Source organism: Silene latifolia, chromosome 2, assembly GCF_048544455.1.
Source record: "Silene latifolia isolate original U9 population chromosome 2, ASM4854445v1, whole genome shotgun sequence".
NCBI classification, from domain to species: domain Eukaryota; kingdom Viridiplantae; phylum Streptophyta; class Magnoliopsida; order Caryophyllales; family Caryophyllaceae; genus Silene; species Silene latifolia.
In genome coordinates, this window is record NC_133527.1 from 181,997,613 (window position 1) to 182,020,570 (window position 22,958).

At 39.4% G+C, this 22,958-nt stretch overlaps 2 protein-coding genes across 7 annotated transcripts; one reads left to right on the plus strand and one right to left on the minus strand.

Moving 5' to 3' along the window:
- Positions 1-2,912: 2,912 nt before the first annotated feature.
- On the plus strand, positions 2,913-8,782 carry LOC141643594 (U-box domain-containing protein 5). Of its 6 annotated transcripts, none has more exons than XM_074452804.1 (7): positions 2,913-3,365; positions 5,094-5,167; positions 5,541-5,723; positions 6,053-6,160; positions 6,289-7,442; positions 7,760-8,214; positions 8,287-8,782. In XM_074452804.1, the coding sequence occupies exons 2-7, from the start codon at positions 5,111-5,113 to the stop codon at positions 8,508-8,510; spliced, it is 2,181 nt and encodes a 726-aa protein (XP_074308905.1). In that variant the 5' UTR covers positions 2,913-3,365; positions 5,094-5,110; the 3' UTR covers positions 8,511-8,782. The 6 variants fall into 6 exon arrangements, with proteins under 6 accessions (XP_074308905.1, XP_074308906.1, XP_074308904.1 ...); XM_074452805.1 differs by having other exon boundaries at positions 7,760-8,210; XM_074452803.1 differs by adding an exon at positions 3,784-4,528 and having other exon boundaries at positions 2,914-3,554; positions 4,640-5,167; positions 7,760-8,782.
- Positions 8,783-11,562: 2,780 nt separating this feature from the next.
- LOC141643595 (uncharacterized) lies at positions 11,563-15,730 on the minus strand. Its single transcript, XM_074452806.1, has 4 exons — positions 15,025-15,730; positions 14,387-14,489; positions 12,368-12,567; positions 11,563-12,043 (listed from the first exon to the last, which is right to left on the minus strand). Exons 1-4 carry the CDS (start codon positions 15,654-15,656, stop codon positions 11,779-11,781), a joined length of 1,200 nt encoding a protein of 399 aa, XP_074308907.1. The 5' UTR covers positions 15,657-15,730; the 3' UTR covers positions 11,563-11,778.
- Positions 15,731-22,958: the final 7,228 nt, after the last annotated feature.

The following is a 22,958-nucleotide window of genomic DNA, read 5'->3' on the forward strand; positions in this document are numbered from 1 at the left end:
CACAAACCGGGTAGGCCCCGGCGAGGCCGGGCACTCGAGAGTAAGAGCGCCGGGAGGACAACCCGGATGAAAGACGCCGTGACAATAATAGGTCACGGTCGACAGTCCGCCAGAAATGAACTCGGCGGGCACCGGGGAGTTCGGGACCGTACTACCAAAAGCGGTACAATTATCACACCCCCGGTCGTATCGCGCCGAGGTCTTCGCCCGAGCAAGAACGAGGGTCGAAGTGGGAAAGGCCCCCGTGCCAAGGGGGACGGTGACACGAGCCGATCGTGAGTACCACGGCCACACCGGTCACCTAATCGACAACCGCCGCATCTGAAGAATGCCATTGAAGATCTTATCCGGAAGGGGAGCCTCGGCAAATATGTTGCCAAAGGCCAAAAGACTGATGCCGGCGGTTCAAATAAGAAATCCGCCTTTGAACGTATAGGAGTGATCCATGTTGTCATCGGGGGCAACGAGAACGGTGGGTCCGCTCATGGGCACAAACGGCAGCTAAACGAGCTGTATCAGGCCATCAACTTTGTGCCCAAAACAGCGATCCCCGCTTCCAGCATCCCCGATATGACTAATTGGGAAGAAGGACTACGAGGGAGTCATCGCCCCTCACAGCGACCCACTCGTAGTCCACTTGGACATAGCCAACCACCTGGTCAAGAGGTGCCTGATTGACACAGGCGCCTACACGAACATCATGTTCAGAGAGTGCTTTCTCAACCTCGGTTTGAAGGTTGAGGACTTGAGCCCCTGCACCAATCCGTTGTACGGTTTTTCCGGCCGGCCTGGTACCCCGGGGTCAATCGGGATCGCCGGTGATGTTCGGCGAAGGGAATGCGGCTAAGAATGTCCTAGCTGAGTTCGTGGTCATTGACGGCTCGTCCGCCTACAACGTTTTCATAGGCCGAGTCACTCTGAGCGAGGCCGATGCAGTAATGTCCATCCGGGCCCTGACACTGATGTATGTCTCGGACCGGGGGGAAGCGCATAAGCTCATCTCAAAGGACGAGAAGGACGAGGTGGTCAACGTCCAGATATCTGCCAGAGGGTGCAACATGCAATCCCTCAAAGTGGCAAAGAAGTCCGAGAAGGGGAAGAGCCCATCCTTACAACAGGAGGGCGACCACATGGATGCAACTGTCGGCATTGTCGAGGGAGCCGAGACTGAAGAGGTGGAAATTGACCCAGGGCGCACCGTAACTATCGGTGTCAACCTGGAGCCAAAATTCAGGGGCTAACTCTCCCATTTATAGGGCAAAGCCCACTCAATCCGACCAATCAGGGCGAAACCCATGAAGCGTCAACCAATCAGCAACGAGACACATGTCAAGCATGCAGCCATGGAAGGTCAATCGACAAACAGTTACAAAACTTCTTCAACACGCTCTTTGACAGAATGCCAATCGACGTATCTTCCTCAACATGCTCCTTGATATCTACTTGCCCAACGGCCCGCTGATTCAACCAAGCTTGGCAGCACCGGTTGGGGGCAATCAAAAGCACACGGCACTCACAACCTCGGTCTCGGCCAGCGCCACTTTCTTTTCCACATCTGATGTCCATCACACATCCATGTGGAGGGGGGATATGATACGGTACGGCCTAAGCAGAACCAAGCCGAGGTAGAAGAAGCCGGGGCAGAAATTTTTTCAAACTTGCGCAGAATACGCTCAACACTCATCGAAGGTCCATACCACGGCATAGACTACGCTGGGGGCAAATTGATGGGGCATATTCTGCACCCGCTGACCGAGTTAACATATTGAGCAAGGTCAAAGATATCCACAGCAAGTCAACGACTTGGACAGCTTAATCCGACGCGGCTGTCAAGATGTCTCTTGTGCCTCGGCTAGGACAACTAGCCGGTAGGGCCACATATCCGCGAACTCATATCCAAGACCCCTCGGCGGCGAGTCAACGGGGCCCCGCCGCCGCGCCATGGGTCCCTCGGCCGAGGGTAGATCGGTCTTTCACCTGCTAGCCACTTGGCCACTTGGCCACTACGTGACAAAAGGTGAAAGTCTATAAATACTCCTCAACCCTCATTGAGGAAAGGATCCACAATTTAAACTAAGAATCACTATTCATCTGGTAATATCTTCCTTATCTCTCTACAAAATATACTTCGCCAAGTAACACATAACTTAATCCTTTTAAGTTTACTGACTTGAGCGTCGGAGTGAGTTCGCTCGGTACAAAGCCGAGCCCTCAGTTTGTTCATTGTTTCAGGAGACCGAAAGGAGGATTCAATCAAAGACGTCATTCTACAAGCACGGGTGGTAACAAGTAACTGCTCTGGAATTACACCCGGAACAATTGTGATTGGACGGAAAAAGAAATAAAAAAGTTTATTCAAAACTGGAGGAAGAATCTTTATTTATCGGATAATAATATTCCCTCCCATCCAAATCAAGGGTAACAGTTGCTTTATCACACTTGCCGAAACACGTTTTGCAACGTGAATATCTTTAGTTACATATTATTAAAAATTATAAAAAATTGATATTCTTATAGTATTCATGACGATAAATCAAACAAGATCTCACATGACTATATTTTGTCATATAGATTAAGAATAATATAAGTGTTACATTTGGTTTGGATGGGAAAGAGTAAAATTTATTGTAAAAAAGTCTTATTTTTCGTCGTAAATTTGTGTCACTCACAAATAAGAATTCACGCACTATGTTAAAGATTTTTGGAATGTGAGTATTGATTAAGGGAGTAATAGAGCTAAATTGAACTAGGAAATAGAGGAAAGATGGGGTTGGAGATAGAAATAGATAGAAATGAGGAAATATAGTATAATAGTCTTTTCGTTAAGGGAGTAATAATTACCTTCATATAGAGGTAATAATTTCTCTATCACCTCCTCTTTCCACTATTCACCACAAAGCACCAACCTTATTCCATTTCTCCTTATTTTAAATTTTATAACTCTATTAATAATTAATCTCATCCCAAACAAGCTTTTAGGATGTGATGATGTCTCTCTTATACTAAATAAAACGATCAAAAATGTGCGGCGGCCTATTTTAGTGCCTTTTCAATAATAATTCATGTCATTATCTTTTTTGTCTCTTTTTTTCATTTTAGCATCTTTTATTCCCAACTCTTAAACCTTCATCTTTTCTTGGGTTTTCCTATTTGCTTAAACATTTCTAGTTTTTCAAGTTAATTTTTATACACGCGATTGTGATTACACCTTTTTTTCTCCCCAAAAAATACCCAAATTTACAAAATTTGGTGTGTAGTAATTTTTATGGGAAATTAGTGAAGATTATTGTGTGGTTGATTAGCAGAAGTTGGAAGAATTTCACTTTAAATTTCTGGGAATTGTGTCCTGCTTTTGGAATTATTTGGTACTTTCCCTTATTCTACTGTCAAGTTGATTAATTTCATTATAGTATTTTTTTGGGTGAGTAAAAAATGATCACAAATTCTTGTTTAACCTCGAAGTATTTGTCTTAAATTTAAACAGATTAAATAGGACAAAAGTAAAATGCCCAGGTAATTTTTGTCCTGGAATATTATTTGACCCGTTATATTAGGTATGTTATCGCAAAATCTTATTTCAGACGGGCAGTTTTCCGTCTGAAATAAGATCGACAAAATGTCGCATTTTTTAAGAGAAGTAAGCAGTTAATCGTTATTATTAGAGGTGTCACTTTTTACCCTGAAAATAGTGGGAAAAATAATGGTAACATGTTATCAGAAAAATATAAACATTTTACTGTCAAATGATAACATGTTATCCGTCTTATTTCAGACCAAAATCAGTGATCTGAAGCAAGACGCACTGGTATGTTATTTAGTCTCAGGGTATGAGCTGTCAGTTGTGGTACACGAGGGATATGAGATGGCGCAACCCGGTGGTATTAAGACTCGTTGCCATCCTTTGACTTGGTCTTATGTAGGGTAGGATCCGTCATTTTAAGGTGGTAGCAAGTTTCGGTACTACCTGGTGGCGCTCTTTCACTGTTCGGGTGCGATACTATAGTTATTGAATGCTTTGGATTTTGCAAATTAATTAAATATTATAAAAACTCATGTTTGTGGTTTATTGGGGTTTGCTTGGTGGTGTTAGGAAATTGTTTGATAAGGTGGTTGAAACTTGAAAGCCTACTAACTAGGTTTCTTGTTTGTATTTATTCTTATCCTATAAATTATACCTGAAGAATCTTATTTTGTTCCTAATATGATATGGTAGTTGTAGTATATGGTATATTAAGAATATTTGAGTTTGTTTGTTGTTGGCATTACTTAAATCATAATGTTAGAAATTTGTTTGACCAAGTAGTCTGAAATTCTAGCTACTCTTACGCGGATAAGAGCGTAGTCTAAGAATTTGCGATCCCAAGGTCGTACTTGTGCTATCATTGTTGCAGTAAGTCTTGCCTGAGACGGTCTGAGTCACGTGTGAGACTCTATCTATCCCAAATCATTAACATGTTGATCTCGCTTGTCTTATATAAGTTTTTGTGTTGCTTCGTAGACTAGTTGATTTTGGGTTGCATTAGAAGGGGTTGTTTGAGTCTTTAACTCATGTCGATGATGATGCTATGGCGTTCTTGTAAGGTGTTTCTTGTAAGAAAGTGCTATAAAAACTAGGAAATCTAGGGTATCACCACCAAAGTCCTTTGTGTCCGATAACAGCCCTGGAAGCTTTAGTCAGTAGTCACTGGAACAAGGTTTATGGTTTGTTTTTGTTGTCTTGATTGAGCTTCATACTCCGTATAGTATTTGACAAGGTTGCCAAGAGTCGGTGTTCACTTTAGCTTGTTCTGTAATTATCACTGATTAGTTCGTTATCCTTGTCATGAGATGGGTGATTTTTTAAAAACTCGAACTTGCATTTCACGTAGAAAACTTTTGAAACCTGTGGGTCTTTGAGATTCTGCTCCCTATAACATACATCGACGACTGAATTTGTAGGTGGTTTTTGTTTGATTATCTGCTTTGATTCTGCTTTCTTTCTTTCTTTCATTTGGGTGCGTATTGAGTTATCGTACTTAATTTTAAGGTATTTCCTTGGACATTTTTTCAGCTAAAATAGGTCTATCTAATTTCTATAACTCTATGTTGTCCAGGATTATATTCTCCTTGGATGGGGTCTGATGCCTCCGAAGTGCAAGAAACACGATCACTTCTATGTAGCGTAAAGGTAATTATCATATAGTTCGTCCTTATTCTTCTGGATCTGAATGCATCATCTGTTAATGGTAGCAGTGATTGTTTAGTCATTCCTCTGTTTCTAAAAATTACTTAGATTTTCGTCATCTTCAGTGATTCTTACATAGTATTATATGACTTGGTATGTTCATGTAAAAACAATAGCCCGATAAAACAGTAGGGAAAAGGAAAATTATTCAACAGAATTTTTTGAGTATAAGATTCAATGAGAAAAAATGCATTCGGCTGATAATATATTGACATTGGAAGCGATATGAATAAATTGTCTGCAGTCATCGATTCATCGTCTTCCTTTAAAAGGCAGTTATCATTCTGAAAAACATAGCTATATCTTATTTATGCAGGCGCATCTTCGTATTTGTAAACAGCTCCTGAGAATAGTTGAAAAAATATCATGTATAATCCCTAAGATCGAGGCAGCACGGCCTGGGTCCTCACAAGGAATGGAAGCGCTCTGCGTCTTACGCAAAGCAAATGAAAGAGCCAAAGAACATGTTCAATATTGCGACTCTAGTAAGCTTTACCTGGTATGCAACAACTGTTGGTTATGAGTCGTTATTCCCATTGAACATTGTTGAAGTTTTTTATTTTATTTTTTACGGTCAAAATAATTGTTGTTAGAATAGCCTGAAATAAGTCATGATGAAATTTGAGTGAATCAGAAGAAATTTTCTTCAGTTAAAGCTGTTTCTGCTTGAAACCGCAGGAGTTTATTTCCATTTTAAGGATTAATTACTTCTAATTGAATCACATTCCTAATGTCTTCAGTCTTTTACTCCGTATTTCTTTTATAGTCGACTTTTTCCTAGATTGTGTTCACTATGAAATCAGTGTAATGGTTTATGACTGATTTCAGGCTGTTATAGGGGATGAAATGGTGAAAAGAATCGAAAGAACTAGAACTCTTATGGTGCAAAGCTTGAGCAAACTTCAGAATATGGTTCTTGTTGATCTGGGATCTAAGGTACGGTGTACGACCTTTCCTTGTGCCGTTCCATACCTTTAATTCGCAACTAGTCGCTCAAATACACTACGGAGTGTTTTTTGGTTGATAAAGTTGTATTATTGAGCAAGAAATGTTGTCATTGCCAGATTTCAGAATTAGTTGTTGAACTACGAGATGTGAATTTTTGTGTCGACTCAAACGAAGCACTGGCCGGTAAGACATTAAAAGCACTGCTGGAAGGAGATGTGTCTCCTGTAAGTTCAGTTGGGAATTCCGAGATAGAGATGCTTCAGTTTGCTGCTTCAGCGCTACATATTTCATCAAAAAAAGATCTCCTGATAGAAAGAAGATCCTTAAAAAAGCTTCTTGGTGAAACGAAAGAGAAGAGCTCTAAAAAATGGAAAACTCTAGCAATCTTCCTCCGACTTTTGAAGAAGTATGATAATCAGGTTCTGCAAGGGCAAAATGGTCAGAATTACTTTCCCACGGAGTTTCACCGTGAATCTATGAATCCCAATCCCACAGATCTCGATTTTCTTCCGAGTTATGCACTGGATGGTTCACAGACCAGCATTCTTCAGAGACCTATTCCACCTGAAGAGTTCAAATGCTATCTTTCCTCAGAGTTAATGTATGACCCTGTTGTTATATCTTCTGGACAGACTTTTGAAAGGTCATATATACAAAAATGGTTTGATGACGGTCATGATACTTGCCCAAAAACCGACACGAAGTTGTCTACTCTTTCCGTGTTGCCCAATAATTCCATGAGAGACTTGATCTTAAAGTGGTCTGTGGAATATGGGATTAATATCCCCGAGCCAAGTTTATCCACACAAGATTATGGTTCCCTAGAAACTTCTTACAACTCTATTTCAAGTAGCGCTAGCGCGAGTTACATGGGAGATCTACAACTAAGGACAGATATGAGCGGCTTATCTATCGGATCACTTGATAGCAGTTATACCAGTATTTCGCGCAAAAACACAGGAGACAGCCTCAGTAAACTTAGGGAGGTTTCTTATGTTGATTCCCGTCACTTTCAGTTTTATGATAGTATAGATGAGATTCAAAGACGGTTCTTGTCTAATGTCAACGAGCTTCCTTGGGAATCACAGTGCAAGGCTGTTCAAGATGTTAATATGTTTATGATTGACAATAATCCTTCTTGTTCTTTTGTATCCTCTGAAAATTTCCTGGATCCATTGCTTCGGTTTTTGCAAGATGCTTTTGACAAGCACGATGTTGATGCGCAAAAAGTTGGAAATCAGCTGCTTTTAACATTTTTGAAAGCAAGCAGGTATATTTCCTCTGCCTTGATTGTGAATTTTGTGATTGCCATCTTTCAGTGTCTTTAGGTGTTTTTGTCTTTTTGGCTATTTTCCGTAATAATTCTACTTCTGAAACCACAATAAACTTTTCTGAATTAGAACAGTTAAAATACAGTTTGTTTTACCTTTTACCAAGTTTCGGTTGTGGCCGTTCATTGTAGCCACCGTAAGAATTGGAGAGGATTTAATTATAAAGTTTTAAAGTTTTAAATTTTTTAAAGTTTTTGACATTTGAGATGATATATTTGGTTTACTGTTGTATCCAACTTATTATTCTATAATGCAGAACGGAAATATCACAGCTCAACAGCGATGTTTACACTGTATTGGCATCTTTTCTTGCCACAGAAACCATGGAAGAAACACTTTCTGTAATTGAAGTATTGTCTGCCCGAGAGAATGCTATTCCCCGTTTGGCATCATCTGGTGTTCTGACATCAATAATCAAACTCCTTGATGCCAACAACCGGGATTTTCAAGAAGGTGCTATTAAAATACTATATAATCTCTCAATCAACATTGATGCTTCAACATGCGGGTTAGCTTCAGATTGGATCCCTAAATTAGTTCCGTTTCTAGAAGAGAGTGAATTTGGAGGAACATGTATAGCCATCCTGGAGAACTTATCCAAATTTGACGTAACTAAGGATGCTATTGCCGAGACTGATGGGTGCATGGCGTCAATTATAAAGCTACTTGACCCAGGAAGCTCGAGTGTCGATACTCAAGAACATGCAGTAGGTATTCTTCTTAAACTGTGTACGCATCATTCCCGCTATTGTCAGTTGGTTTTATACGAGGGCGGTGTACCAGGGCTGCATCATGTATCAGTGAATGGAACTGTCAAAGGAAAGAGCAGTGCCTTGGAAGTCCTCCGACAGTTAAGGGATCCCGAGAATGAAACTGAGCAGGAACTTGCTGTACAGGTACTAAATGATAACACTCCTGAAGATCATGAAGACATTTCGGAAAATAAGTCGTCAAAGACATCTCGGTTAGCCGGGTGGAAAAAGAAGATGTTCTCAAAGAAGAAATGATACCCTTTGCGCAACTGTGTAAAATCCAGTAGTCAGTCAGTAAATCCCCCTAAGACATTTTTGTTTAGTGTAAAAGATGTGTCATATTAGCTTAATTTTCGGTTTGATCAGTAGATTAAAGGCTTAGATGATACTAACTCCTGTTTGTAAATTTGTGTCTTGTACTCTTGTTGGTTTAATTTGTAGGAAGAATTAGTAATAAATCTGGTTTAGTATTAGTATAGTAATATGTATATATTCCTTATACATAATATTCATTTTCTTCAGTTTTGTAATCAATGGCTTTTGAAGGCGCTCAAGTCCTCCACCTCTTGCAGAACTCCAGATTAAGATAAAGGTTAAAGGTTGAAAGGTGAAATAATGTAGTTTGTTGAAGTGGTCTTAAGTTATGACAAGATTATATCTACTAAAAGTCTTGTTCAATTGAAGGTTAGAAGGAAGTATGAGATTGAATAATTCAATGGCGTGAATGATCGTTTCTTGTAAATCGTCGTCAATGGATAGCCTTTTGGAAAATCAGTATACTCGTCACACTAGACTATTTCGTATTACTGTGTATCATTGCTGACAACTAAAACTTTTTAACGGGCTAACCGGATTAGATTGAGATCATATTTTCAAAATGGATATGATACACATATACTCTTGAAGTCTAAAGCTCAATTCGATTATAGTTTAATTCGTTTTAAGCGTCATCTAAGATAAATTTTTTATACAAAGTATAAGTTTAATTTAAGCTAAATTTGAATTATGAAATACGAATATATTCTATTTTAGATATGCAACTAATGCAAGATGTGCGTAGGTCAAGTTGAGAATTAGCATATGAAGTCAAAATATGTTGCAACCCATCATAGAAGCTAACAATACATATTGTTACATACGAGATTACGAGTACATCGGAAGAAAGTAAATTATCACACCCCACAAGCTTGTGAGTTGTGATGAAAAGTGTCCGTCACAAATGAGAATCTGTGCTTAAATAATTGCTAGGGTTATCTTTGGGGGGATAAGTTTCGCCAGTTTAGCAGCACGACTTCTAACTTCCCCGGCAACACTAGTATGACAATGACTACAATCACATATGATGGTCTCGAGATTGCACGCAATTAGCACGATAAACAATATTAAATCGACGTCTTCAGTCCATCCACAAAATCCAGATACCTGAAATTCTCTAAGATTTTGACGACCTTTTCGCTCTAATTCCATTTCATAACATATTTCAAAGTACTACATCATCTCAAGGGAAAGATTGGAGATTTGTGCAAGCTGTGAGTTTTGCCGGAAGATTGGGGCAAAATCATAAACATAAATCCAGCAACCAAACCTTGCATCAACAAGATTCGGTATGTTTTTGAACACGAAATTTGACCAATGATCCTTACGAACATGATAGAAATGAAGATATACAAGGTTGACAGCCTCAATCTCTACTTCTAAATTAAAGCAATATGAAATTGTCAAGTGCTTTAATGTGAGACATAAACCTACAACCTTTAATCTCACCAAGTGTTTTTGAATCCTCGATATCAAGTCGTTCCAAGAAACGATATTGTGCGAAGACGTATTCAAGAATCTCTCCACTTACATTGATGAACTTTAAACAAAGGAATTGGAGGAACCTGAGTGATGGCTGCTTTACGATGTCGAAATTAAGAGTGTAAACAGAATGGTTTACGAAACTCAGTTTTAATAACGATCCAGCAATAAACACAAAGACTAACGATCATCAATCAACACGGAGATTCAATCTTTACCAACGTGAGAAAGTAATCACAGGAGCATACATACATCTTCAAGTAAGATAGGCCAAAAAAAATCGAAATTTTCCCAAGTCTCCTTCCGGCTACCGCAACCCAACAATGTAATCAAAGATTCAACCTATCAACAATGTTATCAAAGTTTCAACCTTCATCACATAAGTCGATGCGATAACGCATAAACAACTTACAGTTGTTTATAAGCAACCGACTTTCAGTTTCTTGGAACGGATAATGAAGAAGCAAGTAAGCCAATGCACTAAATTAAAAAAGTTAACATCAAAGATATCAACTTTTAAAGTGAAGACAAACTTTACAATAAGTACTAATCTCCTGAATTAACATAGGCTGAAAAGTCAGAAATTTTCGTAGAACAACTCTACCAATCCAACAATGGATCTTAAACAACTTTAAATTTATATAAGCAAACAACTTTCAGTTCCCTGGACGAAGCAAGAATAATCAAATAACCCAAGACAGAAAAAAGATATAATCGGACATATGAGGTTACAATTTCAATACTAAAATTAAGTAAAGATACAAACTTTAGTATGGAGAAGATACTACTTTCAAAGCTTAAATTAAGGATAAAAATGTTGGACAACGCAGCCAAAAATGACGAAAATTATTTGTAAGAATATGAAGTGATGGACAACACAACCAAAAATGAAGTATACTACACTACTACATAAGTTGGAGGCGACTGAGACAACTGAAAAACGACGGACAACACAGCTACACTAGATTTCAATTTCACCAAAAACAATACAACTATAGACAAATCTCATCTGAGGCTGTTGTATGGAAAGTTAGCTTGTACTCCGTAAAACATATACTCAGTACTATCATAGATTCATAGCGAATCCCAAGGAGAGTTAATGACACCGGGGTCATTACGGCGAATGTCAGTTTTTGACTTGTTGGCATAAATATGGGCAATATTGAATATATCGCCGCCACAAGATGAGATTGTAGTAACCTTCAAAACCGTCATATTTCACTAAGTCACGACCCATGGTTAATACCTTGTTCACAAGATACCAATATCGCCTCAGAATATCAGAAGAATGCTCACAAGACATATCCTCTAGTCAAATAGAGAGAATATAAATGAGAGTAGGAAAACTCAAACTTATCAAGTCTCAAGGTGATACGAGAGACAATTCAATGTATCAAGCAAGGGGCGGGACTGAGCAAGAGAGATGACATACAGGAAGATATCACAGGCGGTTGTCAGGCCGTCAGGGTCATTCCAATGCTCAAAAGTCAAAACCAGTATACCAACCTGATTTTAGTGTACTTCAAAAACTTCAAGTGGAGGAGCAGTTGACGATTGACATCACCAATATATAATAGATACTGGTTCGAGCTAAAAAAAAACATGGCTTTAGTTTCTACATTTTCCTACCAGACGTGATTCTGTAATGTCTCAGTTGTACTAACAACTCACATGTTCAGTCCCAATGGATGACTACCACTATGCATTTAAAATATGCCTCACAAATTTAAGTTGGTTTCCCCGCGCCTAAAACGTCACTAACGAAGCTGTTGACATATGAGGAGTACAATTCAGGGAATGTCCTATAATGATCTACATGAGGAGATGACCCAAAGTTAAAGGACGTCACCTTCCTTCCCCTCCTTTTTTGCTGTTCAATAAAAGACTCTACTGTTCGGTATCGGATAACCTTATCACCTGTGCTGTACAAATAAAGCTGAGGACAATCAGGCTGGTTTTCAGTTAGGTGAGAGATGATCCTCGATAATTTCCTGATGACATAACAAAACTTTCGTTAGACTTATTTCATGTTAGTAGTTAAATGTTACTTTTTGCCTCTCCATCTGATTTATATTTGTTCCCATTTCATTTTGGCTGTCAAGCACTCAAGCGCTGTCAACATTGATCGAATTTTCTCACAATATACAAACTGTCACAAAATAAATATATGGAAAAAATGTATTTCCATATATAAATGGAACACATTTGTATCGTATCTTTCCATGGAGAAATTAATGGTCAAAGTTAACGTCGATTGACCGCTGAATGGGGCAGAGGAGTAATTAAAAACAGGTTGCAAAAACATAATACTCAACTGGTTAACACAAGTGAATTTAAAGACCATAGTGAACATGGTCTCCAATGCTGCGAGAACTACATCTTCAAGAATGTCAGGATCTTCTTCCTGCAGTTTTGGTTTGTCATTATCATTACCTGTGGCAGGTTTGGACTCAGCTAAAGAGACTCGAGTGTTGCGTTTCTTCAGCAATGCAGCACCAAAACCAGCTGCCCAAACCTGAAACTTATCCAATCAATTTAAATAGCAACAACATGACCCCAAAACTTCAATGGCTGAAAAAATGCAAAATGAGATGAAATTTTGTATGAGTATTTGTTGAAGCTAGTCTAAACAGCCAAACACCTTCCGGCTTCCACTCAGAGAAAACTGAAAGACAACAACAAGATTACACCAGCTCCTCCAGTGCTTCCTCAAATAGTGGGGATAGGAGGGTCGTACGGTACTAAAGACAACGACTCATACCACTCCTATTGTTCAATGCAAGGATGACTTTCCAAATAACCAAACATGAAAATAATTTCGGGAATAGCATCAAATGACTGTGACTAGTCTGACAACATATTAAAAAGGATGCCCATCCAGACTAAAATCCATATTGCTTTTTTCTGTCATGCACCAAAGGGAATAGAAAGTCTTCGTCACCATTGGGAATGGAAGCATAAAACTAATAAACGGGTGAATAATATTATCTACCATAACAACTAAATCTCAATGTTATGTCACAAATTAACTGGTATTAGTGTTTTCCAAGCAAGCTGACACATAAACCATTAGAAGGGCATCACGATTTGCATCTGAACTTGCCATAATATCTAAGCAAAAATCATCACTTCACAGACATCGGCAGTCTGAAAGGTTTCCCTGTTTTAACTGACTCTTTTCCAGCGGCCTTGTCAGTTGTCACACTGTACTATGCCTCATCATGTCAATTCTAGTGGGTAACTTACCCGTCTCCATCCTGAGTACTTGGCTTTAACATTTTCTATACCATATGTCATCTATGCCTAATTTTTTTTAAAGAAGGCCTCGCCTCCTCGGTCCAAGTAGGGTGGTCGCTGGGAGTCAAAAGTATGCAGCCTTTTCTATTTGACTATAGAGGGTGTTCCATTAAAGTGACCCACAACAAACTTTGGATAACCAAAGGGTTTTAACAGCCCTTATTTACAAAACCTAAAGACAGTGAATATTTGGGTCCACTAGAATTCGGAAATGGAGAGGTTCTCCAGTATTTAGTGAACATGTTCATATCTATTCTTGGGGGAAAACAAATTACTAATAGACGGAACTCAAAAGACACATGTAACCTTGAAATGATCCAATTTATTCACTTTACCTACAGCACGCTTGGTTTACGCTTTACTGCAAAAGCTTCCGAGGTCAAATTTCAAAGGGGAGACAGTTTAAGCTCGAGTTACGGGTTACAGGGGGTGGACTTAGATTGAATTCCATTCTTCATTTTCTGCTTCTCGAATCCAAGTGGGACTTTCCCTATTTATCGTTTTGCGCATTAGATCCCCCCTCTCTCAGAACAGAAGGGAACACCCAATCGAATAATCTTAAGTGCTCTCGCCTTACTCACTAGGGCCTGTAATAGCTATCAGATTCATTCAGTTAAACTCTGAAATGATCCTTAAACATTCCTTGGCATTTTATCACATGGATTTTCAATCCTGAGCGAGTCTTGGGAATTGACAATAGGGTTTAAAATTTAACTATTCAAGTAATTAGTTCGCCCAAAATTGCTACGTAAGGAAGCACCCCCCAAGCATGTACTCGATTCAAGCATAGGACAAGCAAGAACTTTCTAAAGCATAAAATGATGTTGAGAATAGAGTAACTGAGATTGCCCCTGATCTCAAAGTAAGGGGGGGCATGAGCTTGTCGAGGATCACTAATACTCGACACAGGTATCACAAGCGCCCTATTAAAGTAACTACTTGCAATAGTAAACAACTGAACACCAGAGACAGTGTTCTCAGTTTATTAAAAAAGTTACCGAGTAAAGGACTCACATAGCAAAAGCGAAAACGATTACCTTAGGATTCAACTCTGGATCCCCACCAGAATCAACAATACACCCTTTTATCTTCTCTGTAAGATCAGGTCTTCCTTGCATATGAGTAAGAATAGAACCATATCTGCAAACACAACCAAAGACACGAGCATTCACAATTCGCACAAAGAATCACATCCATTACAATTGACACATTCCAAAACCTTAACATTCTGATCAATTTGGTACAATGTCATATAATAGAGGGCCAATAACGAGTTTTGGGTACAAGTTTAGCTTCATCCTAATCCTATGTTAATGCCCCTCCTTAAACTAGTAATTGGTTTCGCCACCTTCATTTCCATTATCAATTATTCCCTCCGTCCTAATAAATTCTTCACCTCTTTTATTTCTTTTGAGAGACATTTCAATCAATGGTAAACAAATGAACTAGATGAAAGAGTCTCAGGAAATGAAATGAACTTTAAAATCATTGCACAGTGCAGAATTGCAGATCAAACTAAAAATAAAGTCTCCCTTAAAACGGTTGTATAAATTTAAATTGCGAAACAGGCCCAAACTAATTAACCTGAACACGATTTGTTTCCCAATAGCGATTGATAAAACCGTCTTACACAAGACTAAACAAACGAAACAGAATAACAGGATGATCAACCTACACAAGCCAACCAGTAGTACTAAAAGTATGAAAGATCAAATTCCGATCTCGATCTCCACCATTATCATTCGACAACCACGAAACAATCTCATTTGCAAGAATCTCAATCCGCTTCTCAACCGTCTTCCCTAAATCCACCCGCATCGCATCCGCCACCGGCACGACAAACGTAACCGCATCAATCCCTCGCGAAGTGTACAATTCCGCGTACCTCCTCAAATGCTTCTGCGTCGCACCTAACCACCCTAGCACCACCACCGCCGATTTCGGCTTCACAGCGGCGGAAACTCCTCCTCCACCGCCATCGCCGCCGCCTCCGCCACCGCCGCCGATGACGGAGTTCTGAGGAGAGCGGTGCCAGGTGAAGAAACTGGGATCCGAAGGGGTGGGATTAGGGTTTGAGGAGGAGGAGAGAGAAAGGAGGAAGGATAATTTGGGGAAATTGGGGGAGGAAGGGAAAACGCCGTCGTATGAGGAAGAGAAGGAAAGGGATTTGGTGCGGAGAGGTGTACGGGAGAGAAGGTGAGGGTGAGTACGGAGGTGAAGTTTGGAGGAGAGAATGGTGGTGGCTGTGACGGTGGTGATGCGGTGGTTGAGGAGGAATGGGTTTATTAGTCTCATTGATGTTTCCATGCTGGCTGTTATTCGAGTGTTGCGAGTTTTAGAGCTCTCGTCCAAATGTCACATAAATGTAGCTCTAAGTTTTAAATTTTAATCTTCTCTATATTAATCCAGAAGCATTTCAAGCAATTTCATGCTTCCACGTCATTAATATGCAGTTTTTATTTTTTATTTTTTTTCCGGAAATTGAGTTAGTGGTGGGGCCTACTGGTGTACAAATGCATTTATTTGATAAAATGTCGCGCGGTTAAACACACTTGATAAAAGTCGATAATTAATTGTATTCTAATTAACTTCGCAAGATTTTGTTTACAGAAATTAATTTCATTGAGGCAATTAATTACATAACTAGTTTTGAAACCCGTGAAAAAATCACGGGTCTTATATAAGTTTTCCTGTTTTAGTTAATACTACCTGCATAAACACATATTATTTGGAACATGATAAATGATAAAGTAAGATGTAAATTACGAAAGTTAAACATAATAACACGGTACTCTGTACTATGACTACTGTCAACTCCCTTTATTTGTTTTCCTATTTTATCCTCGTTCTATTTTCAAGGGTTTAAATTATCAAATTTTGAGAGATTTCGCGGTTTTTATTTTAAATGGTTTTTTAGCTATTCAAATTTTTTTTATTATGGTCTTTATATAATCAAATAATAATTAAAATTAATTATAAGAATGTCAATACTTTAGTTAGTCTTTAACTATATTATATTGTGTAGATTAAATTTTTATTCCATAGATAAAAATGATAGAAATTAATGAATGTACAAATCCTATGTGTATTAAAATTAAATGTGTGAAGATGATGTGGAATAAAATTAAATATGTTAAGGTAGCCTTTTAATTATATAGTATAGATTAATTATAAAGTCCATAATTACAATTAAATATATTGTCTATTTAAATAGACTGTATTAAGGCAATAAATTTTGGACGGAACTAAGATTGTCTAAGAATAATATAAATACAAATGGAAATTACGATACAACTTTTGCTGAAAAAAGAGTTGTACTAATAAATTAGCCAATTATTATTATAAATGAAATAGAGTATAAAATATTCATGTATATTTATTAATATATTTTAAATGTCAATTATTATATAAATGTTCTTCAAAACATACCCGTGCAATTTTGCACGGGTTGAAAACTAGTTGTTGTTTAAGACCGTAACTTAAAATGACCCCTCATAAGTCACATACGATTAAAATAGATATAGAAACTATAAAAGACATTGTGAGAGTTCCTAAGTTAGGTGAGTCTTACACAAGACCAATTATAAGACACTACGACCTATGATCAACACTTTCAAGTAAAACGGAATAATATTAGTATAAATTGAACCGAAAATGTTTTAATTGATATCAATTGAATTGGATTGAATGTAATCGAAGAGAAATAGAATTAAGTTCAAAACAATAGCTTAAAGGTTTTTTCTAAAATGTACTGTAAGGTCACATGTTAATAATCTTAATATGGTAAGATTAACAATATATTCTCACTAATTATGGTAATAATGAGTTTATACTTGAATATCTCATGAGAATATGTTATCAATCTTATCATATTAAGATTATTAACATGAGTCTTTAGGACACATTTTAGAAAAAGCCTAGCTTAAATTGTAATGTATTGCAATAGCTCTCGTGGTAAATGCAATGTAATTTGTTTTAATTAAGGAAATGAACAATTTTCTTCTCATGGCCACTATAAGGTGACATGAGTCATGACTGAGTGCTGGACTGGCATGTAAACAGAAACGCAGTTAATAGATAGTACTAACTTTCTGTTCGCATATGGACCAACCAGGCAACCGGTCAACTAATAATGTACATGTTGAACACGAGGCACGATCCAACAAGGTCCATTTTCACGTAGGGCTTAGTTTCAGTTACCAAGCATATTAGTTCGTCAATCTCGTGCCAATTTGTTTGGAACTTCACTGCAACCACTGACGTTCTTTTAACCATAGTCATAACATAACACAAGGAGACTGCTACTGTCATATTGTCGTACATTATTTAACTTGTGTACAGGGGCGGAATCAAAAATGAATTCCATCTAAGTCTAGATTTATAGATAATTGAAAGTTTGAAACGTATTGGTTAAGGAAAAATTCAAATCGTTGGCAGATCCACGTATGAGTTTCTGAGCCCTCAGACACTCGAAAAGTGAATGTTTTTTATGTTTTTTTGTCCAACTTATAGGCTAAATAAAAAAAATTGCATTTTACACAAAAATTGCCTTAATATCTACTCCGACACTTTACTTAACACTTCAATTTTGACCACAAATTAGGAAACTTCATCCAAAATAGCCGTGTCCGACACTCCGACACGTGTCAAACACGACACCGTTCGAATAGTTGGAGTAACACAGCTTAATAAACACCATGAGCAGTAATTCTTGTATGAGACGATCTCACACTGTAAGACGGACTCATTATATAAAAGGACAACTTAACAAATTTTTTTATCCACCAAAACTTTCTTCAGTGGTAGTGGAACCCGTGTATTCTTGACAGGTAACAGACACAACTACCAACTTATGTATCAAATGTGCACTAGATTGTATTTGTAATTGCTTCTAGGACTATAGCCCTAGTAACGAAAACTAGATCCGCCCGTGCTTGTGTATTAAATAGCTTTCCCATGTGATGTTTGGCACTAGTAGACCTGGCAAAACGGGTTAACGGGTCGAGTTTGAGTCGGGCCAATTCGGGTCGGGTCAATTCAGGTCTTTCGTTGTTCGGGGTTAATTCGGGTCGGGACAGGTCTTTTCGGGTTTCGGGTTTGTTGTCGGGTCTGTTTTGGGTCAAGCAGGTCGGGTTGTTTCGGGTCGGGTTATTTTCGTGTCAATGAATAATAGAGAATAGCCATTTCAAGTCTTTTCGGTTCAATTAGAGATATATTTTGTCGGGTCATTTTCGGGTTTGATGGTTTCGGATCGGGTAATTTTCGGGTCGGGCCAGTACGGATCAAGAAAGCTTGGGTCATGTTCGGGTCGGGTAGGGTCAATTCGGGTTTTTGGGTCACATTCGGGTGATACAGTTCGGGTCACTTCGGGTCTCGGGTCATCTTTTTCGGGTCAGGTCAATCGGGTCGGTTTGCTTTTGCCAGGTCTAACTGGTATCCCCAAGTGTCCTCCATTGCTCCTCAAATTTTGTGTGGCCTCTTTCTGTGACCCGAGAAAACTTTTGTGTGATTTCTAGAGAATTTTTCCCGAGACCCTGAAATCTCGAAAACCGTGTATTATACCCTTCATTTTGAGCCGTTCGGGAGGTCGTACTGGACCCCGTTTCCTTTTCTCCCCGAGGTCATTGCAGGAGTAAATCTATTCGATTTCCGCCCCAAATAACGAGTCTTAATTCATTTTTCACTATTATCCGAGGTTCCACAAATGCTTCTTAATCGCATATCGGTACCCCCAAATGTCTTTCGTTGCTCCTCAAATTTTGTGTGGCCTCTTTCTGTGACCCGATAAAACTTTTGTGTGATTTCCAGAGAATTTTTTCAAGACCCTAAAATCTCAAAAATCGTGTATTATACACTTCATTTTGAGCTGTTCGGGAGGTCGTACCGGACCACGTTTCTTTTTCTCCCCGTTTTTCAACCACGTGTCCGAGGTCATTGCGGGAGTAGACCTATTCGATTTCCGCCCCAAATAACGAGTTAATTAATGTTTCACGATTATCCGAGTTTCGACGAATGCTGCTTAATCGCTTACCGATACCCCCAAATGTCCGCCGTTGCTCCTCAAATTTTGTGTGGCTGCTTTCTGTGACTCGAAAATTTTTTTGTATGATTTCCAGAGAATTTTTTCCGAGGCCCTGATATCTCGAAACCGTGTAATATACACTTCATGTTGAGCCGTTCGGGAGGTCGTACCGCACTACATATCTTTTCTTCCCGATTTTTCAACCACGTGTCCGAGGTCATTGTAGGAGTAAATTTATTCGATTCCAACCCCAAATAACGAGTAATAAATCATTCTTCACGATTTTTGAGGTGCGACGAATGCTGGTTAATCGCATACTAGCATCCCCAAATGTCATCCGTTGCTCCTCAAATTTTGTGTGGCAGCTTTATGTGACCCGAGAAAACTTTTGATTGATTTCCAGAGAAATTTTTTTCCGAGACCCTAAAATATCGAAAACCGTGTATTATACAATTCATTTTAAACCGTTTGGGAGGTCGTACCGGACTACGTTTCTTTTTCTCCCTATTTTTCAACCACGTGTCCGGGGTCATTGCAGAAGTGAAACTATTCAATTTCCGCCCCCAATAACGAGTCTTAATTCATTTTTTACGATTATCCGAGGTTCCATGTGTAATACTACGGTTTTGTGAGTCTCTGGGTACTCTATCGAGTGTGCCTTACTCTGTCTAGTAAGTGTGTTTTGCGTTTTAAAATAGTTTCTGACCTGTTGGGTACTCGATCGAGTAGCCTTGGTACTCGATCGAGTAGGCGGCACTCGATCGAGTACGTCAGTTACTCGATCGAGTATCCGGTTTACGGGGGGATGATTTGTCGGGTTTTGTTAATAATGCGATTTGATATATAAACACTTCCGTCACTTTCATAATACACTTTTCCAAAACTAATTACTTTCAAAAGAGATTTCAACCTACGTACTTCGCATTCATCGCATTATTGACAAATCCTGGAGCTTGGAAGGTCGGAATTCACCTTTCTTTACATCTTTGTGATCCTTGCGTCGAGGGTAAGATCTACGTACCGAATTCGTTATATTTAATTAAGTCTTGTTAAACCCTAATTTTGGGAATTGGGGGTTTGTGTTGGTTTGTGTGGTTAGTGATGTATGTGATGTTATGTTAGGAGGAGGATTCGTAGAAGAGGCTTTTTGATAACAAAATTTGTTGAGATCGTCGACCGTGTTGCTTTCCGGTAGGGTTTCCTACTCAAGATTAGTCCCATAATGTGTTGGTGGTGATTTGTGATTGTTGATTGTTATCATACGAGTATTGTGACGGTTGTTGGTTTTGATTGCCGTTTAGTAGTTGTGATTGTTTGTATCCGTCTGTGTTCTTGGGTGCGCCCCCCTGGCCGAGTGGAGTCACTTGCGGAAGTGGCTTCACGCCCATTATTCGCCTTCTGTGGAACCCGCCACAGAAGGGATGTGCACATTAATGGATTTGGGTTATTCGCTCAACAGAGATGAGCAGGGCTTAGGTGGGAACGGCTGCGTTCCCCCACTGGCGGCGAGGAGTAACCTGTTGCGATGGGTACTCTGACAGGGCTACACACTTTAGTGTGCAGTCAGTATTGTGGAGTTGGTGATGGAGTTCGGAGTACATCTGTGCCGATTGAGCTGTGTTGTTTGTTGTGTTGTTGGATTATATAAATTGTGTGATTAGTCTTCGACCCGTTTATTGTTTTAAAATCGTGGTGATCCATTCGGGATGGTGAGCAGTTGTTGATCGGTATGAGTAGAGATACATGGGCTAGTTGGGATTGTCATCGTCGATGATGATAGAGTCTTCATTTGTAGCTTTAGTAGTTTGTCAGACATTTTCATTTAGTTGGTTAGACAGTTGTTTTGAGAACTTGTAACCCGTATTTTGGGTATTTGGTTTGGATTGTATTTCATTCACTAAACTATTACTATTAAATGTTGTTTCGTTATTGTCTTATGATTATCATTGCCTCGGGGAACCGAGATGGTAACATCTTTATACCTGAGTGGTCCTGGTAAGGCACTTGGAGTATGGGGGTGTTACAAAATGGTATCAGAGCGACGATCCTGAAACCTGTAACTAATGAATATAATGAACGTAGGGAGTCAATTAAAATGAACCCGGGGTATAGGTTGTAGGAGCTAATGCAAAGGCTTGGGAGACGTCCTAAAGTCGCGAACTCGCCCTACAATTTTGAACCGGTCACATGGGGGGGGGGGGTATGTGTCAAGGTCGTATGTTGTGTTTGTCAGCTTATGTAAACGTAACGATTTATGTTGTGAATTGTTGGATGTTGGGAGTAGAAGGTTGATATTGTGATTGAAAAGTTGGTGGGGTGTGTTTATATGTTGGTTGGCATAAAGAAGCATGATGGTTGTTTATTATGTGGCATTTAATAACATGAAGTAGATTATTTTGTTGATTATATGAAGAATCGTGTAGAAATGCATGCGTAGTTATATTATAATGTTGGGATTATGAAGTTGCATAGTATGTTGGGTTATGAGAGATAACATGCGGGTAGTATGTACGAGTCAGCATGACTCGATCGAGTAGGGGGCACTCGATCGAGTAGGTGAGGTACTCGATCGAGTGGGTCTGACTCGATCGAGTGGTAATTTGACGTTTTTATGATCAGAAGCGTGTTTTTGGGTACTCGATCGAGTACATAGGACACTCGATCGAGTAGGGGGTCACTCGATCGAGTGGCTGTGCTACTCGGTCGAGTATGTTAGAGATCAGAAGGTCTGTTTTGGGCCTGAAGTCGGGGCACTCGATCGAGTATGGTGGGCACTCGATCGAGTAGCCGCTACTCGATCAAGTAGGTTTGGGCACTCGATCGAGTGGGTTCTGGGCAGTTTGTTTTCGTGTTTTGGGTTATAGTACGTATGTTTATATCTACCTTTTCTTATATAGTTTCAAGATGCCACCAAAGAAAACTGCTTTGTATGCGAGAGCTGAGAGCATGAACATCGATGATATAGTTAAGATGTTGGAGCATCAAGATGCTCTTACGGACGCCCTAAAGAGAGTGGGGAAGGATAAAGAGGTTGATCACTCTAAGATCAGTCTTTATATAGTGAGGTTCAACCCAAAAGAGTATAAAGGGACCGGGGAGCCAAATCTTCTTGACAATTGGCATCGCGAGATGGAGAACATTCTGGATCTGGTACATTGTCCTGATGAGATGAAAGTAGAACAAGCTGCGTTCTACTTGAGGGAAGCGGCTGGTGAATGGTGGGATAAGGTGAAGGTGAGTGTTAGGGAGATGTACATGAAGCAGGGTCTACCTGCTATACCTTGGGAAGAGTTCCGGAGAGCTATGAGGAAAGAGTTTGTACCTGAGCATGTGAAGAGTAAGCTGAGGGAGGAGTTTGATGGGTTTAAGATGACATCTGACATGTCGGTAGCTGAGTACTACAGGCAGTTTAATGAGAAGTTTAGATATGCTGAGGACATGGGTTTGAGTGAGGAGAACCTAGCGCTGAGATTTGAGAGGGGGTTGACACCCAGGATTATGGACAAGTTACCCGTGGGAGTCCTTACTGATGTTAAGGAAGCTTATGAGAGGGCTGGGAGAGCTGAGAGGTTGGTGAAGATGGCCCG

What these genes read in the sequence shown, in the direction of transcription:
- LOC141643594 (XM_074452803.1), top strand. Translation starts at nt 5,111, where the DNA reads ATGGGGTCTGATGCCTCCGAAGTGCAAGAAACACGATCACTTCTATGT. An exon ending in TTGTTGATCTGGGATCTAAG is followed by an intron (nt 6,161 to 6,288) that starts GTACGGTGTACG and finishes TGTCATTGCCAG; the next exon opens with ATTTCAGAATTAGTTGTTGA. An exon ending in ACATTTTTGAAAGCAAGCAG is followed by an intron (nt 7,443 to 7,759) that starts GTATATTTCCTC and finishes TCTATAATGCAG; the next exon opens with AACGGAAATATCACAGCTCA.
- LOC141643595 (XM_074452806.1), bottom strand. Translation starts at nt 15,656, where the DNA reads ATGGAAACATCAATGAGACTAATAAACCCATTCCTCCTCAACCACCGC. An exon ending in ATCCAGAGTTGAATCCTAAG is followed by an intron (nt 12,568 to 14,386) that starts GTAATCGTTTTC and finishes GATAAGTTTCAG; the next exon opens with GTTTGGGCAGCTGGTTTTGG. An exon ending in AAATTCACTTGTGTTAACCA is followed by an intron (nt 12,044 to 12,367) that starts GTTGAGTATTAT and finishes TTATGTCATCAG; the next exon opens with GAAATTATCGAGGATCATCT.